This window comes from Vidua macroura, chromosome 3 (genome assembly GCF_024509145.1).
Source record: "Vidua macroura isolate BioBank_ID:100142 chromosome 3, ASM2450914v1, whole genome shotgun sequence".
Taxonomy (NCBI): domain Eukaryota; kingdom Metazoa; phylum Chordata; class Aves; order Passeriformes; family Viduidae; genus Vidua; species Vidua macroura.
Genome location: NC_071573.1, coordinates 9759850 through 9775887, shown reverse-complemented (window position 1 = coordinate 9775887; position 16038 = coordinate 9759850). Strand labels below are relative to the sequence as shown.

Here is a 16038-nt window from a genome sequence, read left to right as displayed (position 1 = left end):
TAACTACAGAAATTACAAAGACTGAAGTGGCACAGTGTGTGGGTCAGGAGAATATAGAGAATGCATGAAACCAATGTAAAAGCACAGTACTCCAGTAGTGGCCTTATAGGAATCTTCTGGAGCAGCTTTAGGAGCTGGGACTTACTCCAGGGAAGACAGTGGTTGGCTTGTCCTCAGGTGGAAAAAACAACAAGGATTGTTTTAACTAACCTTCATGGAGGTTTTCTCCCCATTCCTTCCCCTGACATGGCAAAAGGAGGGAAGGAATAGCTAAAGTTCAAAAAATCCTGAATTATTCTGTCTTTGGAATGCAATAAGCTGAGAGCAGTACTTTGTACCTGCAGCACTGCTCAGTGAGAGAAGCAGCATGATGAAGCAAGCAGAGCCGTGCTTCACTTAAAATTCTCAAAAGCTTTGAAGAGATCTTTCTCCCCAGTGTGTGTTTTATCCGGGGTATTTTCCTCAGCAAGAAGAATCACTTTGTAAATTATTCCTTGGCAACAGGCTGGGTATTATAGAACCTATATTACTAAAATTTGCTAACCTTTTATTTGTTTTTTGGGGGGCTTGTGGTTTTTCTTTTTTTCTCTTTTTCCTTTCACATTTCTGCCCATGCACCATGTGATTTACTGACAAAGTTACAGAGTTAAACTTTCTTTAGAAAGCTATTTCCTTGTAGTAAAGTGTGTAAATACCCAGTTATCTAAAGAAAATACATCCCCAGTGAGCTTTATATCTGACTCACCTACTTGAGGCCCTGAAAATATGTAAGAATGTGTACTTCTTAGCATGCACATACCCTGTATAAATCTACTGGTCAAAAGAAGAGAGGAACTGAAGTCAGAATTTGATAAAACCAATATGTATCTGCTTGGGAATAAACAAAACTGAGACTTCAGCTAATTCCATTTCTCATCACAAAGCTGCCTCAGCTTTGACAGGAGTCAGCACAGCAAGCAGAGTTCAGATGGAGAAGATTGTCTTTTGGTAAAATGACATGGGATTTTTGTTTATCTCATTGTTTGTGATGGGCACTCTCATTGCAAATACATGGATGAATCACACCAGACCTCTTGCATCACTGGATACTTCCTACCATGGCATATCTATAACAGTGATTTTTACACAAGGGATTAATTAAGAGGAAAGAATGTTTGTTTAAAAAAAAGGAATGACAATAATTTACATCTGAACACTTTTGAACCTCAGAAAAGCTGTGATGCAGCTCTAAAACTAAAGTGGTAGGTCAGCTCTGTTTAAAAAAACTGTTCCTTCATAATTCACTGCCAATCGCTTCAGCAAATACTGCAGAACTATTGATGATTTGGTGTTCACTATTAAATATTCATCACCAACAACTGATTTGCCCATTAAAACATTTCTGCTAAGTGCAAATGTATGCATAAATCATGTTAATTAACTAGCTCAGAAACCAAAATAATTTTTCTAGGCCTTATAAATCAGAATAATTTCATGTATCTGAATTAGATCCATTTACAAGCACCAATCTTGTTTAATGGTTATCTTTCTTCCTCTGAAAAGTAATAATGCTTTGTTCCACTAGAGTATCTAAGTTTAAGGGTTTTCAAAGGCTTCATAACTCTTAAGTTATTTCCTTCATCATGTTTCACTGGGGCTAGCAAACATCTTATCTGCAAAGGAGGATATTTAGACATTTCAGGTGAAACTTCACATACTTTTTTTTCAGCGGTAAAGCCAGTCTAAAACATTCCTGCTGGTTACAGCCTGCTATCCCATCAATTACAGCAGCACAAACATTTGTGGACTGAAGTCTAAATTGGGTCACAAGAATGATCTTGGTTTGATCCTTGTTCAAATCACCATTTCAAACCTAGACTGCTTCAGCCTCCAGCTCCCTGTAAGGAGCTGAGTCACCACAAATGAGATGTGGGGCCACAATGGTGAATTTAGGAAGCAGATGGCCAAAAAAAGCAACTCCAGCTTGGACTAATCTCTGAGAAAAAGTGATGTGAAACTATACCCACATAAATGATCTGCCAGTGTCAGAAACCACATCTTTGGCACACTCAGATCAGAAGTTAAGAACCCACAGAATGTGGTTTCAACCTCCAGGGTAAAGGAAGTTTCTGAGGTACAGCAAATCACTGGACTGACAAGATTTACTGGATGCAAAACTTTGACACAAACCTGCTTTCAGACAGGAGAACTCATTCATAAAGACAGTGTAAAATAGTGATTGACAGCTTCATTAAAACACAACTGCATGATCATGAAGCAGGAATTATTACAGTGCTTTCTAGCTGAGGATGTTCTCAGTAACAGGGTTAGCTTGTTTGGGGTCTGTGTACTGAGAGACAAAATAAAAAAGGTTATTGCTCTATTCCATTGGCAATGTGAGCCAGTATTAAACACATTTGTGATGCTCTCCCCAATTTATTTGACCCAACTAAGTCAACAGTCAGGGGCTGCAAAATATTCTGCCAGTCTGCCAGGGCTTTTCCATCATTCTGAAAGTGTAAATGGAGTCACACTTCCAATTACACCTATTTTGAAATGTTTGATTCTCAGGCCACTATCCATGGTAGCCCAAAGCAGAATTGAAGCAGGCCATCTCCCCACCCCTGCCATCAGCCCAAAACAAACCTTCCAAATCAGTGTCTTGTAGGAAATAACAAATTTAATTAGGCAACAGCAGCAACACGTAGAGTGCAATTTATAGCCCCAGGCGTCAGTAAAAGCAATGAAGTGTTCTTTTGGAAGAACTTCCAAAGCAATCCAAACTTTTAATGCTTCTTTGCATTTCAATGAAACTTCCCATGGCAGCACCAGAGCACACATCCTTGAAGACCAGACTAACTTGCAGTCTCCAATATTTCAGAGAAATTAGTGTTTCTGAAATCTAAATTAAAGCTAAAATCAGATGTGTGAAATGTCTGGAAACCAAAGATCATATTTCTGTGCAGTGGAATAGGAATATCAGGACATGACCAACATATAACTGGAGACAGGTGGATGTTCCCATTGAAAAAAACAAGAATGTAATATATTTATAGTTCATAAAAGTCAGAACATCCTTGGAAAAAAAAAATAGGAACTGACTGAGAAAAGATTTGAAGTAGATACCCTTATTTCAAACCCCACGAAAGGAAATTTGAGCCAGGCTTTGAATAGAAGTTTGGGCTAGTTTTAAGTAAAAATGGTGTAGGTCATGATAAGCCTGAACAAAAACTGCAGGAAATCTCATCTCTAATTCACATGTTATAATATAGGTGTTTTCATAATGAAAGTTCAGATCTTTCCCTCTCACTGCAACTGTTCTGGGGCAATTTGAGGATTGAAGCTTGAGACCTTATACGTGATTATTACCACGACATTATGTGACATTTACAGCGCTTACCACCTTCAAAGTGTTTTACAACAACAACTAATTCAATGTTTACACTTTAGAAAGCATAAAAAGGTACTTATTTACACAGGTACATCACAAGCAGAAATGTAATGTAATTTACCCATGTCTAGCAGGAGGCAACATTATAAGTGGAATTACCACTCTGACATTATTGATATTCTTGCTTTCCACTTAAAAGAGTGGAAAGATTGAATTTTATGCAGCAGTCACCTTCATATAGATAGTATACAAAGCTTGGTATTTCTGTTAGGAAAGAGAAGTTACAGGAACAACATTCTATCTACAAGCATTTTCTAAATATTCTGGGCCAAATTTCCTGTTGGCATAACTCTGCTGACCTGAGAACTTGATGATTCTTCATTGCTTTTAACCACACATTAACTTCCAATAGTCCACAGTCCCTGGGATGTTGTAATTAAATAAAACATCCATGCAATATATAATTACATACTAACTTGCAGAGATACAAAGTTCTTTGAAGCCAAGGTAATTTAAAATAGTTAAATTCAGCTAGTGTAAGCAAAGATGAGTAACAAAATAGCAAAACAATAGTTATTTTTCCTTTAAAAAATGTGAAATCTGTTTTTCCTGAAGACAAGTTAATATGAAGCTGTTGAAATACTTAGGAGCTTCTTTGCTAGAAAAGCAAAACCAGTCATTGCTTCCTGCTGGATATGGCAAAACCCTGTAATGCCACAGGTGATCAGACTTTTAGACTGCGTTGGAATAGGGAGGGGAAAGGAAGAATGAATTTACTAACTGAAAAGGTGTATTACCCATGTGCCACCTTACTAACCTGTAGGGGTCCGAGATGTGAACTCTGGATCAAAATGAAAGGTGTCTTCCGGCCGCCCCACTGCGGGCTTGAAAGGCGGCTTGATTTCTTTTCTGTACAGTTTCTACAAGGAGAAAACCAGACCACAATCAGCATCAATGTGTACACTCTCAGCATCTGGAGATAGACTCCCTGCTTTCTACGGGGTGTCCTCTCTCAGCTCCATGCTATCCTGGCTGGACTGACAGACAAGGATGATGTAGCCGTGGTTCTGGCTCTTGCTTTACCGCTCGGCTTAAAATCTGTGCCCTGGCTGGTCCCCGCACATTTTAGCTACTGGAATCATGAATATAAACACAAATGTTCCTGGCAAAAAATTTAGCCCATAGGCTGGAACAGTATTCCAAGCTGGGGCATCTGGAAATTCACTGGTCTAAGGGCAGGACTGGAATGTGCAATGGTAAGACCAGGAAACAGGGTAACTTCAGCAGTACAGCAATGGCAATCAGCACAAAGAATTGCTGGGAAGCCATGACTGCTTTAGCATTTATTATTTGCCAAGAACCAGCAATGTGTTTGACATACTGCCAGACTGAGCTGAGCAACAGGCTTGGCTGCCTGGTCCTTACAACCTAAACAAGAGACTTGTTCTTTTAGCATATCTGGTAAAAGGGAAGGGGATTTACAGCTGATGATTAAAAATTCCCACCAAAAATGCTAGGGAGAAAGCACTGTGGATGGGTGGGCAATCACACTGAAGCTCTACATGTGGCTTGAACTGAGGAACAAAACAAAGAAAAAACATAAGGAAGACAGGAAGGTATATAACAGGTAAGTACTTCTAGGTGTGCGAGTTTCTGCTGGTGACTGAGGAGTCATGTAGGGGATCACCTAGGTAACAGGCACCCTGAGTTCATCCAAATATATCCTGCCTTTGTTATGAGGGACTTCGTGGCCTTTTTACTCATTCTCAGAGATCTTTAAGAAACTGTTACCCCACGCTCCATTGCAAGCACTCCCACAAACACAGACAAGCACACTGAGGTGAGGATGTCTGGATCTGATCCAAAGCTTGTAGAGGTTAATGGAAAGAGCCCCATTGATTTCAGCCATCTTTGCATCATCTCTGCCTGAAATGGCCAAAATTGAACATCATGCTGATGGCAGCACGGGGAACAGAGCTCCAGTTTGACTCCCTGCCCTGTGTTGCAGCCCCTTTCTAGCAATGCTTTTGTTCTCAGGTTTCAAAGGGCTGAATTAGTTGCCACAGACAGTTCCCCATAATTAACATATCTGAGCATAAATATAGCATTTAATGCAAACTTTCAAGTCATGATAAGAACTGGAGAGTTCAACTTTATGACTGTTTGCAATATATATTTTTAGGTTACCTCTTAAAACAACTTCCTAATAAACTGATTTTTCAAAACATTTAATGGACATTACTAAATGCTTCTCCAGTTCCCTGCGTGCAAGAAGATTCTTTTTAACTGTGTTTTCTTGGGAATTAACTTCTGTAATACAAAGCATGTGGTCAAATCTAAGATATACACATCACCATAGTTTGAATTTGATTTTGCATAAAGGTTCATGATTTTGCATAAATAAAGGTTCTTGAAGGAGAACATTCTGTAGTATAGTATTAGCCTTAACATAAAGGATATATTTGTGGTTGAGTTATGATTCCTTGGGAAAATGGAACAGTGAGGCTGGAAATGACTCTGCAATAATTAATTGCCATTTCACTAAAAAGTTCCTGCTTACGTAAAACTGCTCCATATCTTCGGAGAGGAAAGGAGATGAATAACTGCTGTGAGCCACAATGGAAAGCCAGTCTTCCAAATAATTAAAAGCCAATTGCAATCTTACACAGTAAGTGTCACTCATCAGCTGAACAGTATCAACCTAGTAATTAACACACATCTTTTTCTGTCTGCACAGAACTTTGCAAGAGAACTCAGCACCTACTGAAGGTTTTTCTGTTGCTAGGATTTTCACCTTGAGAAAGCGATTTGCTTCCCAGCTTCCCTTTATTTGTCTTAATTCACAACTGCAGTGCTTCTACTGCAGAAAGCAATATGGTCACATGCACGTGCTTCCTCACAGAATTAACTGCACAGCTCATCCTGTGAGGTCCAAAAATTGGAAAATGTTTCAGAGCTGTACATCATTCAGGAATTGCACTCTCTTTTCATTATCGTAACCATATTCTCTCTGGCCTCTTAATTCCTTCCCCCATCTGTAGTTTCTTAAGTGCTGCTGGAGCTACATTTGTATTTTGAATCCCTAACCCACATCCTCCACTGCTAGGCAGGGATTTAAGATTCATCGTGAGTCACATGCCACCAAAAGATTTATAATCACAAATTTGCTTTCTGGATGGGGATGGAAACAAAGAAGTTGCCTGAGTGAGTGAAAGGTACTCCCTTTGAGCACAACCCTGATGACTCCCTTTTCCTTACCTCTTGTGACAAAAAATTAGACAACAGAACAGCAAAAGGTAAACTGCCTAAAACATTTTTTTTCTTCAAGCTCTAGAATAGGGCAACTAAATGAAATCATTGAGGACCAAGAAAAGCAGAGTAGCAATATCTATGGACTTCTCTATCCAACACTGGCTCCAGTTCTCTGAGTTCTCTGAGCCACTACCACCCAAGCCAAATCACTAAACCACAGGGCAGCCCAACACAATTAAACACGAAGGCCTGCTGCAGGCAGATCACCTCTTCCTTTAAAAACCTGCATCCTCCTGTAGACTGCAAAACTCAATGTGGCACAAGCTGATCTAAAAAATAGTAAGAATCACAGCCATTGCTTCATATACACATAGAGAGAGAATCTCCTGGAGGATTTGAGATCCTTCTGGATTTTTCAAGAATATTTCTAATTTTAGGAAATGTATGCTCTTACCATGGTCCCCAAATTATTCAGAGATGATGTATCTCGACCATGACCTCTTCTGGCAGAAACCAACCAGAGTAGGAAATGACAGCAAGTTAAATTTCAAATCTTGCATTTGACCATTTCTATAAGACTGTCCATAACTTCAGGTGATGTTTAAGCAGTTATGTACTTTCTAAGTCATGGTAATCTTAGTACTGTATGCAAAAGTTACAGTGAGTTCCATTATCTGCTTAAATGGGAACAGGGTCCCAGTTTTCTTGGTTTAAATTCCAGTTTTGATATCCAAATTTTTCTTTTGGGGCATTTTATTAGGCATTTAAAATGGACTTTTGATATCAAAGTGATAACTGCAGCATTTAAATTTCAGGCTGGGTACTTAGAATCATTATATTTTTGTTATCTTGCACAGGTATAAGAAGCTGAGGATTTTTTTTTTCTTCCACATTGTTCCCACATCCATAAAGGAGAATTGTACTCCTTAGCCCTTAATGTTTTAATGAAAATACTATTTATTTCTCTTTTTCAGTAAAGAATAAGCTCCCACATTCCATCACCAATTTTTTTAAACTGGCCATAGCATTGACTCAGCATAGAAAAATGTGACTGACAGGTGTGAAGAATCGCTGCATAACACACAGTGTTGTGGGATCCAGAGGCTGAGCTGAGGACGTGCATAATCCACAGACAAAGCAGATGGTCTCCACGAGAACACTGATTTAGATACTCACACCTGGATACATATCCATGCTTCTGACCACTTATCAACCCCTCATGTCCTCCTGAGACTTTCATAATAAGTACCTATGAATTAACTAGAAACCATTTCTATAGCAGTTTAAGAAACTACAAGCTTCTACAGACTTTCCTTCTGATTTCAAACAAAAACATTTTTATTTGAAATAACTAATTTTCATCCAAGTGGCACTGACCTTTTCTAAAAATATGTTGCCACATCCCTAGTATGATCTTCATCTGAACACCTCCTCAGCTGGAACTTAAGTAATACACAAGAGAGACTAGTAATAAAATGCTGCAACACTGTTTCCTTCTCTTCTTATTTATAAGTAGTTAATTTTTCATCATCTTTAAAAAAAACACACTGCTAAAAACCCCAGAGATGTAAGAGCTCTGTATATATGCCTGACAAATATCAAGAAAAAGAAAATGGTTTAATTTCATTAAAAACTATTTAGTAATTTCCTGAACTGAGTTTCTTGGATGAAGAATTTAATTATTCCTTAGACACCTTCTAGAAATAGAAAGATGCTACCCTCCACAGTGGTGCACTTGTAGTGTGTGAATAAAGTCCCTTGATACATACACCTGTCATGGCAAATGCAATAAGCAGACAAAAGGATGAACTACATTCTGAAATGTTTGTCTTCTCCTGGATTAATGACTCAGTGTTATTGCTTGCAAATGACAGAAAAGCTAGCACAATTCAGACCCTAGGATTAATTTTTTGCTGTTGGTAAAATCAGCAATTACATAATTTACAGTTTCAGTTCAGTTTGATCTCTGATTAATATTAAAGGAAAAAGAACTGGAATCCACTTTCTTCCCATTCCTTTCCTCAGCTGTATTTGGCAGTTCATTTTCAAGCATGTCATTTGCTCTAGTTCCAATGTAGCCTGTCATCCAAACAAAAACTACTGTTTATAGCCCACTCCTCTGACAGCAGTCTGCAAAAAGGGATTGCATTTTTCATTTTCAATGAAAAGACAGAAATTCATTATGCATGACCTGGAAAGAAGAATCAGTAGTAAAAAAATCAGGAACCAGACTGTACTTTCTCAGAGCCAATGACTTAAATTATTTGAGGTCAACTTGTTTTGGGTCTGCTTGTCTTAAGAAGAAAAGGAGGTGCAAGGTTAATAAGCAGGTAAAACTGTCAAGGAGCTGGACATCTAATCTCTCTCCTGAGCATCCCAGCCTTGATCATGAAAGACAGTCCATTCATTTAACAACAGATCTATTGAATTTACGTCATGGTGCCTGCTAAATGGCTCAGAGCAGCCAGACTGATATTTGCAGAAACCTCCAGCTATTTTTCACTCTGGAATGTGGGAACTTAGGGCTTTGTTACAGAGTAACAGCTGTAAAAATGTGAGTCTTAGAAAGTCTCATGCCACCATTTAAGTCTGCGCAAAAAACTCTTGTGTCAAGATTGTCTACAGCTCATTTAGTGCAGAAGTTAGCCAGAAGTTAAACCTAAGGTGGCTGGCAATTTTGCTGAAGGATGGCATCCTGGAACATAGGAATGGCTTCTGGGGGGAGGAGGGTTCCCTGGCCACACTGAAGTTTTCCAGGATTGCCCTTGTGCCTCTGCATGCAGTGGTCACATGGCACCAGCACGCTGTGCTCGGCGGCAGCAGCATCTGCAGCATCATGACAGGGGCTGTTCCTGCACTGTGTGTGCTGTTTCCACTGGGTGTTCATCCAAACCAGACATTATATCTGGTTATGTCTGCTTGAAGACAGTAAAATATGGGAAATGATTGCCCCAAAAGGTAAATGCTTCAGGAACAGAGCAAATAACCAGCTCCAATCCAAACCCCAAGGGAACAGCTCTGAAAATACTGTGAAAGGAAAGCCCGAGTCACAGGGTTCCATTTGCAGTTCTAGTATGACTGCAACACCAAGACTTCACACATGACTTAGAAGGGAAAAGCTAACTCATTTCTGTTTTGAATCTGTCTTTAAAATTAGATAATGCAACTTGGTGCTTTGTTCCTGGTTATCATGTCGGTCTTGTAGGAAAAATCATGCTTAAAAGCAAACCTGTTTCACACTGCATTTCTAGGAGACACTAACCCATTCTTACCCTTCATGATAAGGGGGCTTTTGATGGAGGATTGTTTTACTACAGTTGCTGAAGTTTTCTGTGCTGTCAGTCACAGCAGTCCTGTCTATCATAGCTGCTAAGGTAGCACAGATGCTCTCCAAAAGAGCTTGCCTCTTGCTCTCTGAGGTCTTTATATCACCAAGGCAATCATCATATTGCCAAAGTAAATCATCATTTCTGTTCCATCTCAACAGTGCTGTTTGCTGACTGTCTGCAAACTGATGTGGGAGATTCTGTATAGATTATGGGAGAACAAAATGAGGGCACCGGGGACTCTTTTCCTCCAACTGTACAGAGATCAGTGCTATAGATGGAAACATCCATGTATGATCCATTTCTGTTCTCTGACCCTGGCCTGTTTCTGCACATGGAGAACATGTTAACAGCTGGTTGGATGATTACTGAGAGTCAAAGTTCTGGCTTCAGCTCAGGGCCAGGCTCACACTGCTCTGAAATACATACAGTACTGTAGCTGCTGGAACAAGATAAGCCTTCCAAGATCTCCTTGAGTGATTTAAAATTAGGATAAAATGAGGAAATATATTACAAAGATGATAGCTGATCGGTGTAATAGTGATCTGTCTCTGAGAGAGTGCAATAAGCACTAATTATGTTGGATTAAAATGGATTTTAACAGCTATATTTCACAGCAGAGTTAGAGGGCTCGATAACACATCAAAAGGCAATTAAATCTACCTTCCTCTCTAGCCCCAAGGCATGTTCAAGCATACCTATCTTCTTTGTGGTAGATATTTCCCTGTCCATAAGAGCTTTTTCAAATGATGGAGGACAGTAGAGTTTCCTTAGGACAGGCATGAAATTGTTCCCTAAAGAACAGAGTTTGAAACAATCACCAATTATCATGACAGAAGGTGCTCTTGAGTATTCTCATGGGACAGAGCTGACTTTGCTGAAAACCTTTCCAAGATGCAGAGCCTCAATTATTTATGATGAGTTAGTGAGCTGCTCCCCTAACAAACACAGAAGAAAAACCCTCTCACTGTTACAGTGCTTCTTATTACATCAAGATGTAGTTATTTGACCTATATTTTGATTGCAAAGCTGAGGACTGTGGAGATATTGGGGGAAATATAGAAAATAGTATTATTGTTATTGATATTAATATTAGCATTTAATAATTATCATAATCATCAACAACCTAAGTCTTTGGATTCTCTATTTTTTAAATTATCCCTTACTGTTTTCATAAATGTAAAGTCTTCACACAGAATCTCATGATTAGTAAGAAGCAGAAAAGGAAAGACACTGTGGACTCTACAACATATTTAATGGCTCTAAAAGTCAGCTGGACTATAAAGGAAAGTCTCAAAACCCACCTTCATTAATTATGTTTTAATATGTTTATGAGTCATGACAACTCTTCAACATGCAACCCAAATTAGATTTTTCTAATGAGTTTTCCCAAAATAAATGGCTTTGTGGGCCTTTCAAAGGCTACCTGGGCACCACGAAATGTTCTCTCACGGAGGAATTAGTTTTATTGCAAAGTCCTGGGCAGCAGTTTGAGAATGGCTCTGTCACATAGATTCACACAGTTTATCAGAATTTCTGGTAAGAACTGCATCAATGTTACCTGTTGTACTAGCACTCATGAGTGAATGCATTAAATACTGAAGAGATACAACAATACCAGATAAAGTCAGATAAAATTAAACTAGAAAATGCTAGGGGATGTGGCAAACAGCAGCTCTGATGCACTGGCAGATGTCCAGATCAGGAATGAAAAATGTTTGCCTTCAGGTTTGTCTAAGAATAAGTTAATTTGAACAATTACGATGCTGAAAATGTGAGATTTAACCTCTTACGAGTCTAAATCAAATACTCAGGTAATCTGCACCACCACCTTTATGACCTGTACCTGATAGCAATAAAATAAATCCTTGTTTACCATTCTGTTCATCACATCTGACATGCCTTACTTGAATAATGTTTAATTTGATCAATTGTTCCAATTTTGAGTACTGAAGCAAACACACATGCAAGAGAGACAGAGGCACCCACTGAAAAGGCTCTAACTCCTCTGTGTTAGACAAGGTAGGCTCTCTATGTTAAGAGAAAGTAATCCTTTTCCTAAGCATGGCAAGTTTGTCTTCAAAAAATGTAGTTAAAAATAAAATAATGCTGCTCCACTTACATTCCAGTCTATAGTAACAAAGAAAGGGTGACGCTTAATTTCTTCCACACCATCAAATCCAGCACCTGAGAAGAGAATGAAAGAATCAAAATGAAGTCATGCTTATAAGAGAGCTGCATGATGTCTCTTCTCCACTCTCCCTCCTCATCCCCACTTTTCTTCTGACAAAGTGAGAGTCCTCATCTGAACGGTTCTAGTCAAGAAATTCTGAATGGTGCAAGTGCCATCACAGTATAAACTGACAAAGATACTGACAAGAGCACTTCATTAAGGAGATTCTGATTCCAAGGGTCTTCTACTTTTCTCTAATTGAGGCCGCTGCCAAGGCTTTGGATGAGGCTGGGGATTTCAGCCACAGCAGAGGGCATGCATCAGCAAGGTCAGGAAAGGCCCCAGGAAATCCCGATACTCTGGCAAGGCTCCACCAGTGGCGGCTTTTCTATCCACACTGACTTTCAAATCTTGACTAGCTACTGTTCTCCACTGGCACAGAAAGCTGCAGTACAGGCAAGTATAGACTCAAAATGCCAAAAAGCTCCAAAATGTTTTGAGGTAAGCCAGGGTTTTAGCTCCCCCTCTTCACATACTGTCTTCAGATTCCTGCGAGCACCAAAATCATCACTCAGTGTTATGTTTCCTTCACTATTAAATTTCTGTTACATTACTGTAGGAGATTGTGGCAAAGTCTTCTGAGATCTGGTAATGAATCTAATTCCTTCATCACTTTTGCCTTATGTTTTCACTGAATATTGACTTTTTTATTCCTTCAGCTCAATTTATTTGCTTCAGTGCTATCACAGAACCAAACCGGTACTCAGTAATAATTAAAAGAACTGTCAGAGAGGATTTAGAATGTCATTTTGGGGATTGATTTGACCTTATTATTAGCAATTTCATTTTCATTTCAAGGAGAATTAAACTCTGGAAGCAAAGGCTTTGCACTGCAATTCTGGAATCAGTTCCTGAAGGGTACCCAGCCTACTTCTTCTCAAGCATTCTGAGCAACCTTGATTCTTAAAAGGATTTGGGATTCCTAAGCATCTTGCAAGGGGCACTCAGCAGCTCAGAGGACTCAGCTTTTTATACATGCAATATTTGCACTTTGGGAAGATTAGCATTACAAGCAACTTTACAAAGGCCTTGACAATTGAAGCTTTGGTAAAATGTGATGTCTGCTCTCCTTGTGTACAAGACCGTTATGGATGTTTGTCAAAATGCAATGATCAGGAACTGCTTCCTACAACCTGCTTAACACTCACTGATGAATGGATATGGGAAGCAAACATTCTGTAACCATAATATGCAGGACTGTCTGTCAGGCCTGCTGGAAAACAGCGAAGAGGGATGATCTCCTGCTTAATTCCCCATCCCAGTAATCTTTCAGTATAGGCAAGTGATGCCCATGAGAGTGAACAATCCTAGCTTGCAATACAAAATTTTGTGCTCAGAGGTGCCCAGTCCTGCTGAGGAGTCTGTGAGTTATGACAGACAGACATTTCTAGGCAAACACAACATGAAATCAAACCTTAGAAAAAGAGGACAAAAGGGACAACATCATTGCACTGCCACTGTGTAAGTATGGATTGTAGCTGACACACTCCCCTGTAAAATGGTATACTGATTAAAGTTAGGAAGAATCAAAGAAGGCCAACAAGTAATATTATGGAATGACTGAGTAAGTCAGGACTTTTCAGCCTGGAAACAGATGACCAAGGAAGTATAAAATAGATCACTAAATGATGCCAACAGGAATGAGGTTCAGAGAACCTGGAGATGTTTCCTCAGAAAACAGACAGTTGTGTGATGTGGAATTACTTGGAAAAGACGATGTGGCACAAAATACTTGTATGGGTTCATGGGGAGGCCAGGAAAGTCTGTTGAAAAGAATCTGTTGAAGATTACTTCATCGACAAACCACAAGAGGCTTGGGAAACCCTTTGCTTGACCTTAAAGCAGGAATAGGGTAGGTGAAAATTTGGGTGAAGCAACACATATGCTTATCCTGTTCTTACATATCCCTAGGCAGTTGTTTGTGGTCCATGGGTATTGAACAAGAAAATAACAAGTATTTGAATCGGACTTATTCTATTATTTCCCTAGCATATTTTTGTTCAATGCACAGTCTGAAGTCTGCAAGATTCCCTTGGCAGATTCATTCTGATTTTAGCAATGCCAACAGAAACACAAAACCAACAGAGTTACTCTGAAGAGAATTACATTAAGCAAATCTCCAGAAAAGAAGTATCTGTGAAAAATGCTTTGAGTTGAGTGGTGGTGATGGAAACTGCAACATGCAGTAAATGTCCCTTACCACATCAGGATGAGACCCAAGTGCCAGACTGATTTTGCAGGACTTGGATAAATGCTCAGACACTGTAAGACACTAGTAACATATTCTAGACTGAGGATAATTGCTAATGCATTCCATTTTCTCTGCTCTGCCGTTTCCCTACCACTTCTGTTTTCCTCTTGCTTAGCCTAATGGATATGTCATTGTGTGTTGAGAATGACATGCTTTTTTTCAGATAATCTCTTTGAAAGCCACAATTTTTGCTACTGTTGTTCTTCCTTTTCCCACAAACCTAAAGATATAAGGACCAAGAAAAAAAAGTCCACCCCCAGCTACTTCTTTTAGTGGGGGCTGCCGTGTTTAGTAATAAATGCAAGCATGCAGTTGAGGCAGGCATTTGTTTGAAAAAGTTTCATTTCTCAGCTGGGGCCACCTCAGCTCTGGCACAGAAGGAATATGTAGTAAAGTGCAAGGGCTTAATAAAGAGATTTAGGATGGTAATAGCCTCATTTTGCAGGGAGTGGCTCACTTCCAATTCTTAGCAACTGATTTTATGCTATGGAGAAGGTTCAGCACTTCCTGCAGTTTTTATTCCCTGACCCTCCCTGCCATAAGAATTACTGGTGTAGCCCACAACCCCTTCCTGGACTGTGTGCTGTGGCTGCAGGCAGCAAGCAGCATGTGGCCTGGTCCTCTCCTCAGCTGGAGGAGGGGAGCACCCCAAGGGTGCATTCGGAACCAGCTCTGGGAACCAGGAGGACAGCCCCAACCTCACTGCAAAAGTCCTCAGGAGACATTAGGCATCAGTGCTTATGGTGGAGTCTCTCTGGGTTTGCTCAGCATGTTTCAGCCACTTATCTACCACCTGCAAATCTAAAGGGTACTGAGAAGAGATGTGCTTTCGTGGAGAAAAGAAAAGCACTGCAGAGGTCGTGACTGGAAAGGCCTGCTGCATGGGGATGGACATTTCTTGGCATAGAGATGGGTATTCAGCAAACATCTGAAGCACAGCACACAGCAGCGCACTGCACCACCACAAACCTTTCACCTTCCTCAAAGTTTCTAGTGAGTTTGGGTTTTTTAACTTCACTTCAATTTGGCAATAAGACCTATCAGTCAAGAATAATCAGCACAATCAAACCTATTGCCTGCAAATATTTTTATGTGCCATCCAGTCCCCTGAGGGTCCGAGAAGATAAATAATTCTTTCAGATCAAATTGCCAGTTTAAACACATTATAGAATGCATTTATATAAAAGCAACCTCACATTACTGAGAACTTAATTATTTAAGTTTTATGCCTGCAATAAAAATGCCTGCAAACAGTAAGAGTAGAATGTTTTATTTTTAATTGTTTTTGATTATTGAATCATTATGGCCAACAGGAGCCTTGAAATATTAAGGGGGGGAAAAGAAGACCTAAGAAACCTGAAAATTGATTACTTGGATATTCAAATTCATCAGAAGGAGTTTCTAACTTCTTAGTTGCAAATAATAAAATTTTAGTGTCTTGACAGCTTCAGAATCTTTTCAGTGAGCTAGAATTTTTGAGGTATTTTTCTAAGGTTTACAAGAAAGCTTTACTGTCACTCTGACAAAGGTGAAAGCTGTATTCTGTTTAAACTTATAATTTTAAAAAGTTAAAGCCTGAAGTTTTCTATGTGCCAAAGCAGAATGT

General features: G+C 39.4%; 1 protein-coding gene across 1 annotated transcript in view; it reads right to left on the bottom strand.

Moving 5' to 3' along the window:
- Positions 1 to 16038, bottom strand: part of RPS6KA2 (ribosomal protein S6 kinase A2) — a 157031-nt gene that overhangs the window by 31005 nt on the left and 109988 nt on the right. The window contains exons 11-12 of the mRNA XM_053973455.1: positions 12071 to 12135; positions 4188 to 4290 (exon numbers count right to left, since the gene is read on the bottom strand). Of these exons, the coding sequence (XP_053829430.1) occupies positions 4188 to 4290; positions 12071 to 12135 (168 nt within the window). The remainder of the gene's footprint in view (positions 1 to 4187; positions 4291 to 12070; positions 12136 to 16038) is intronic.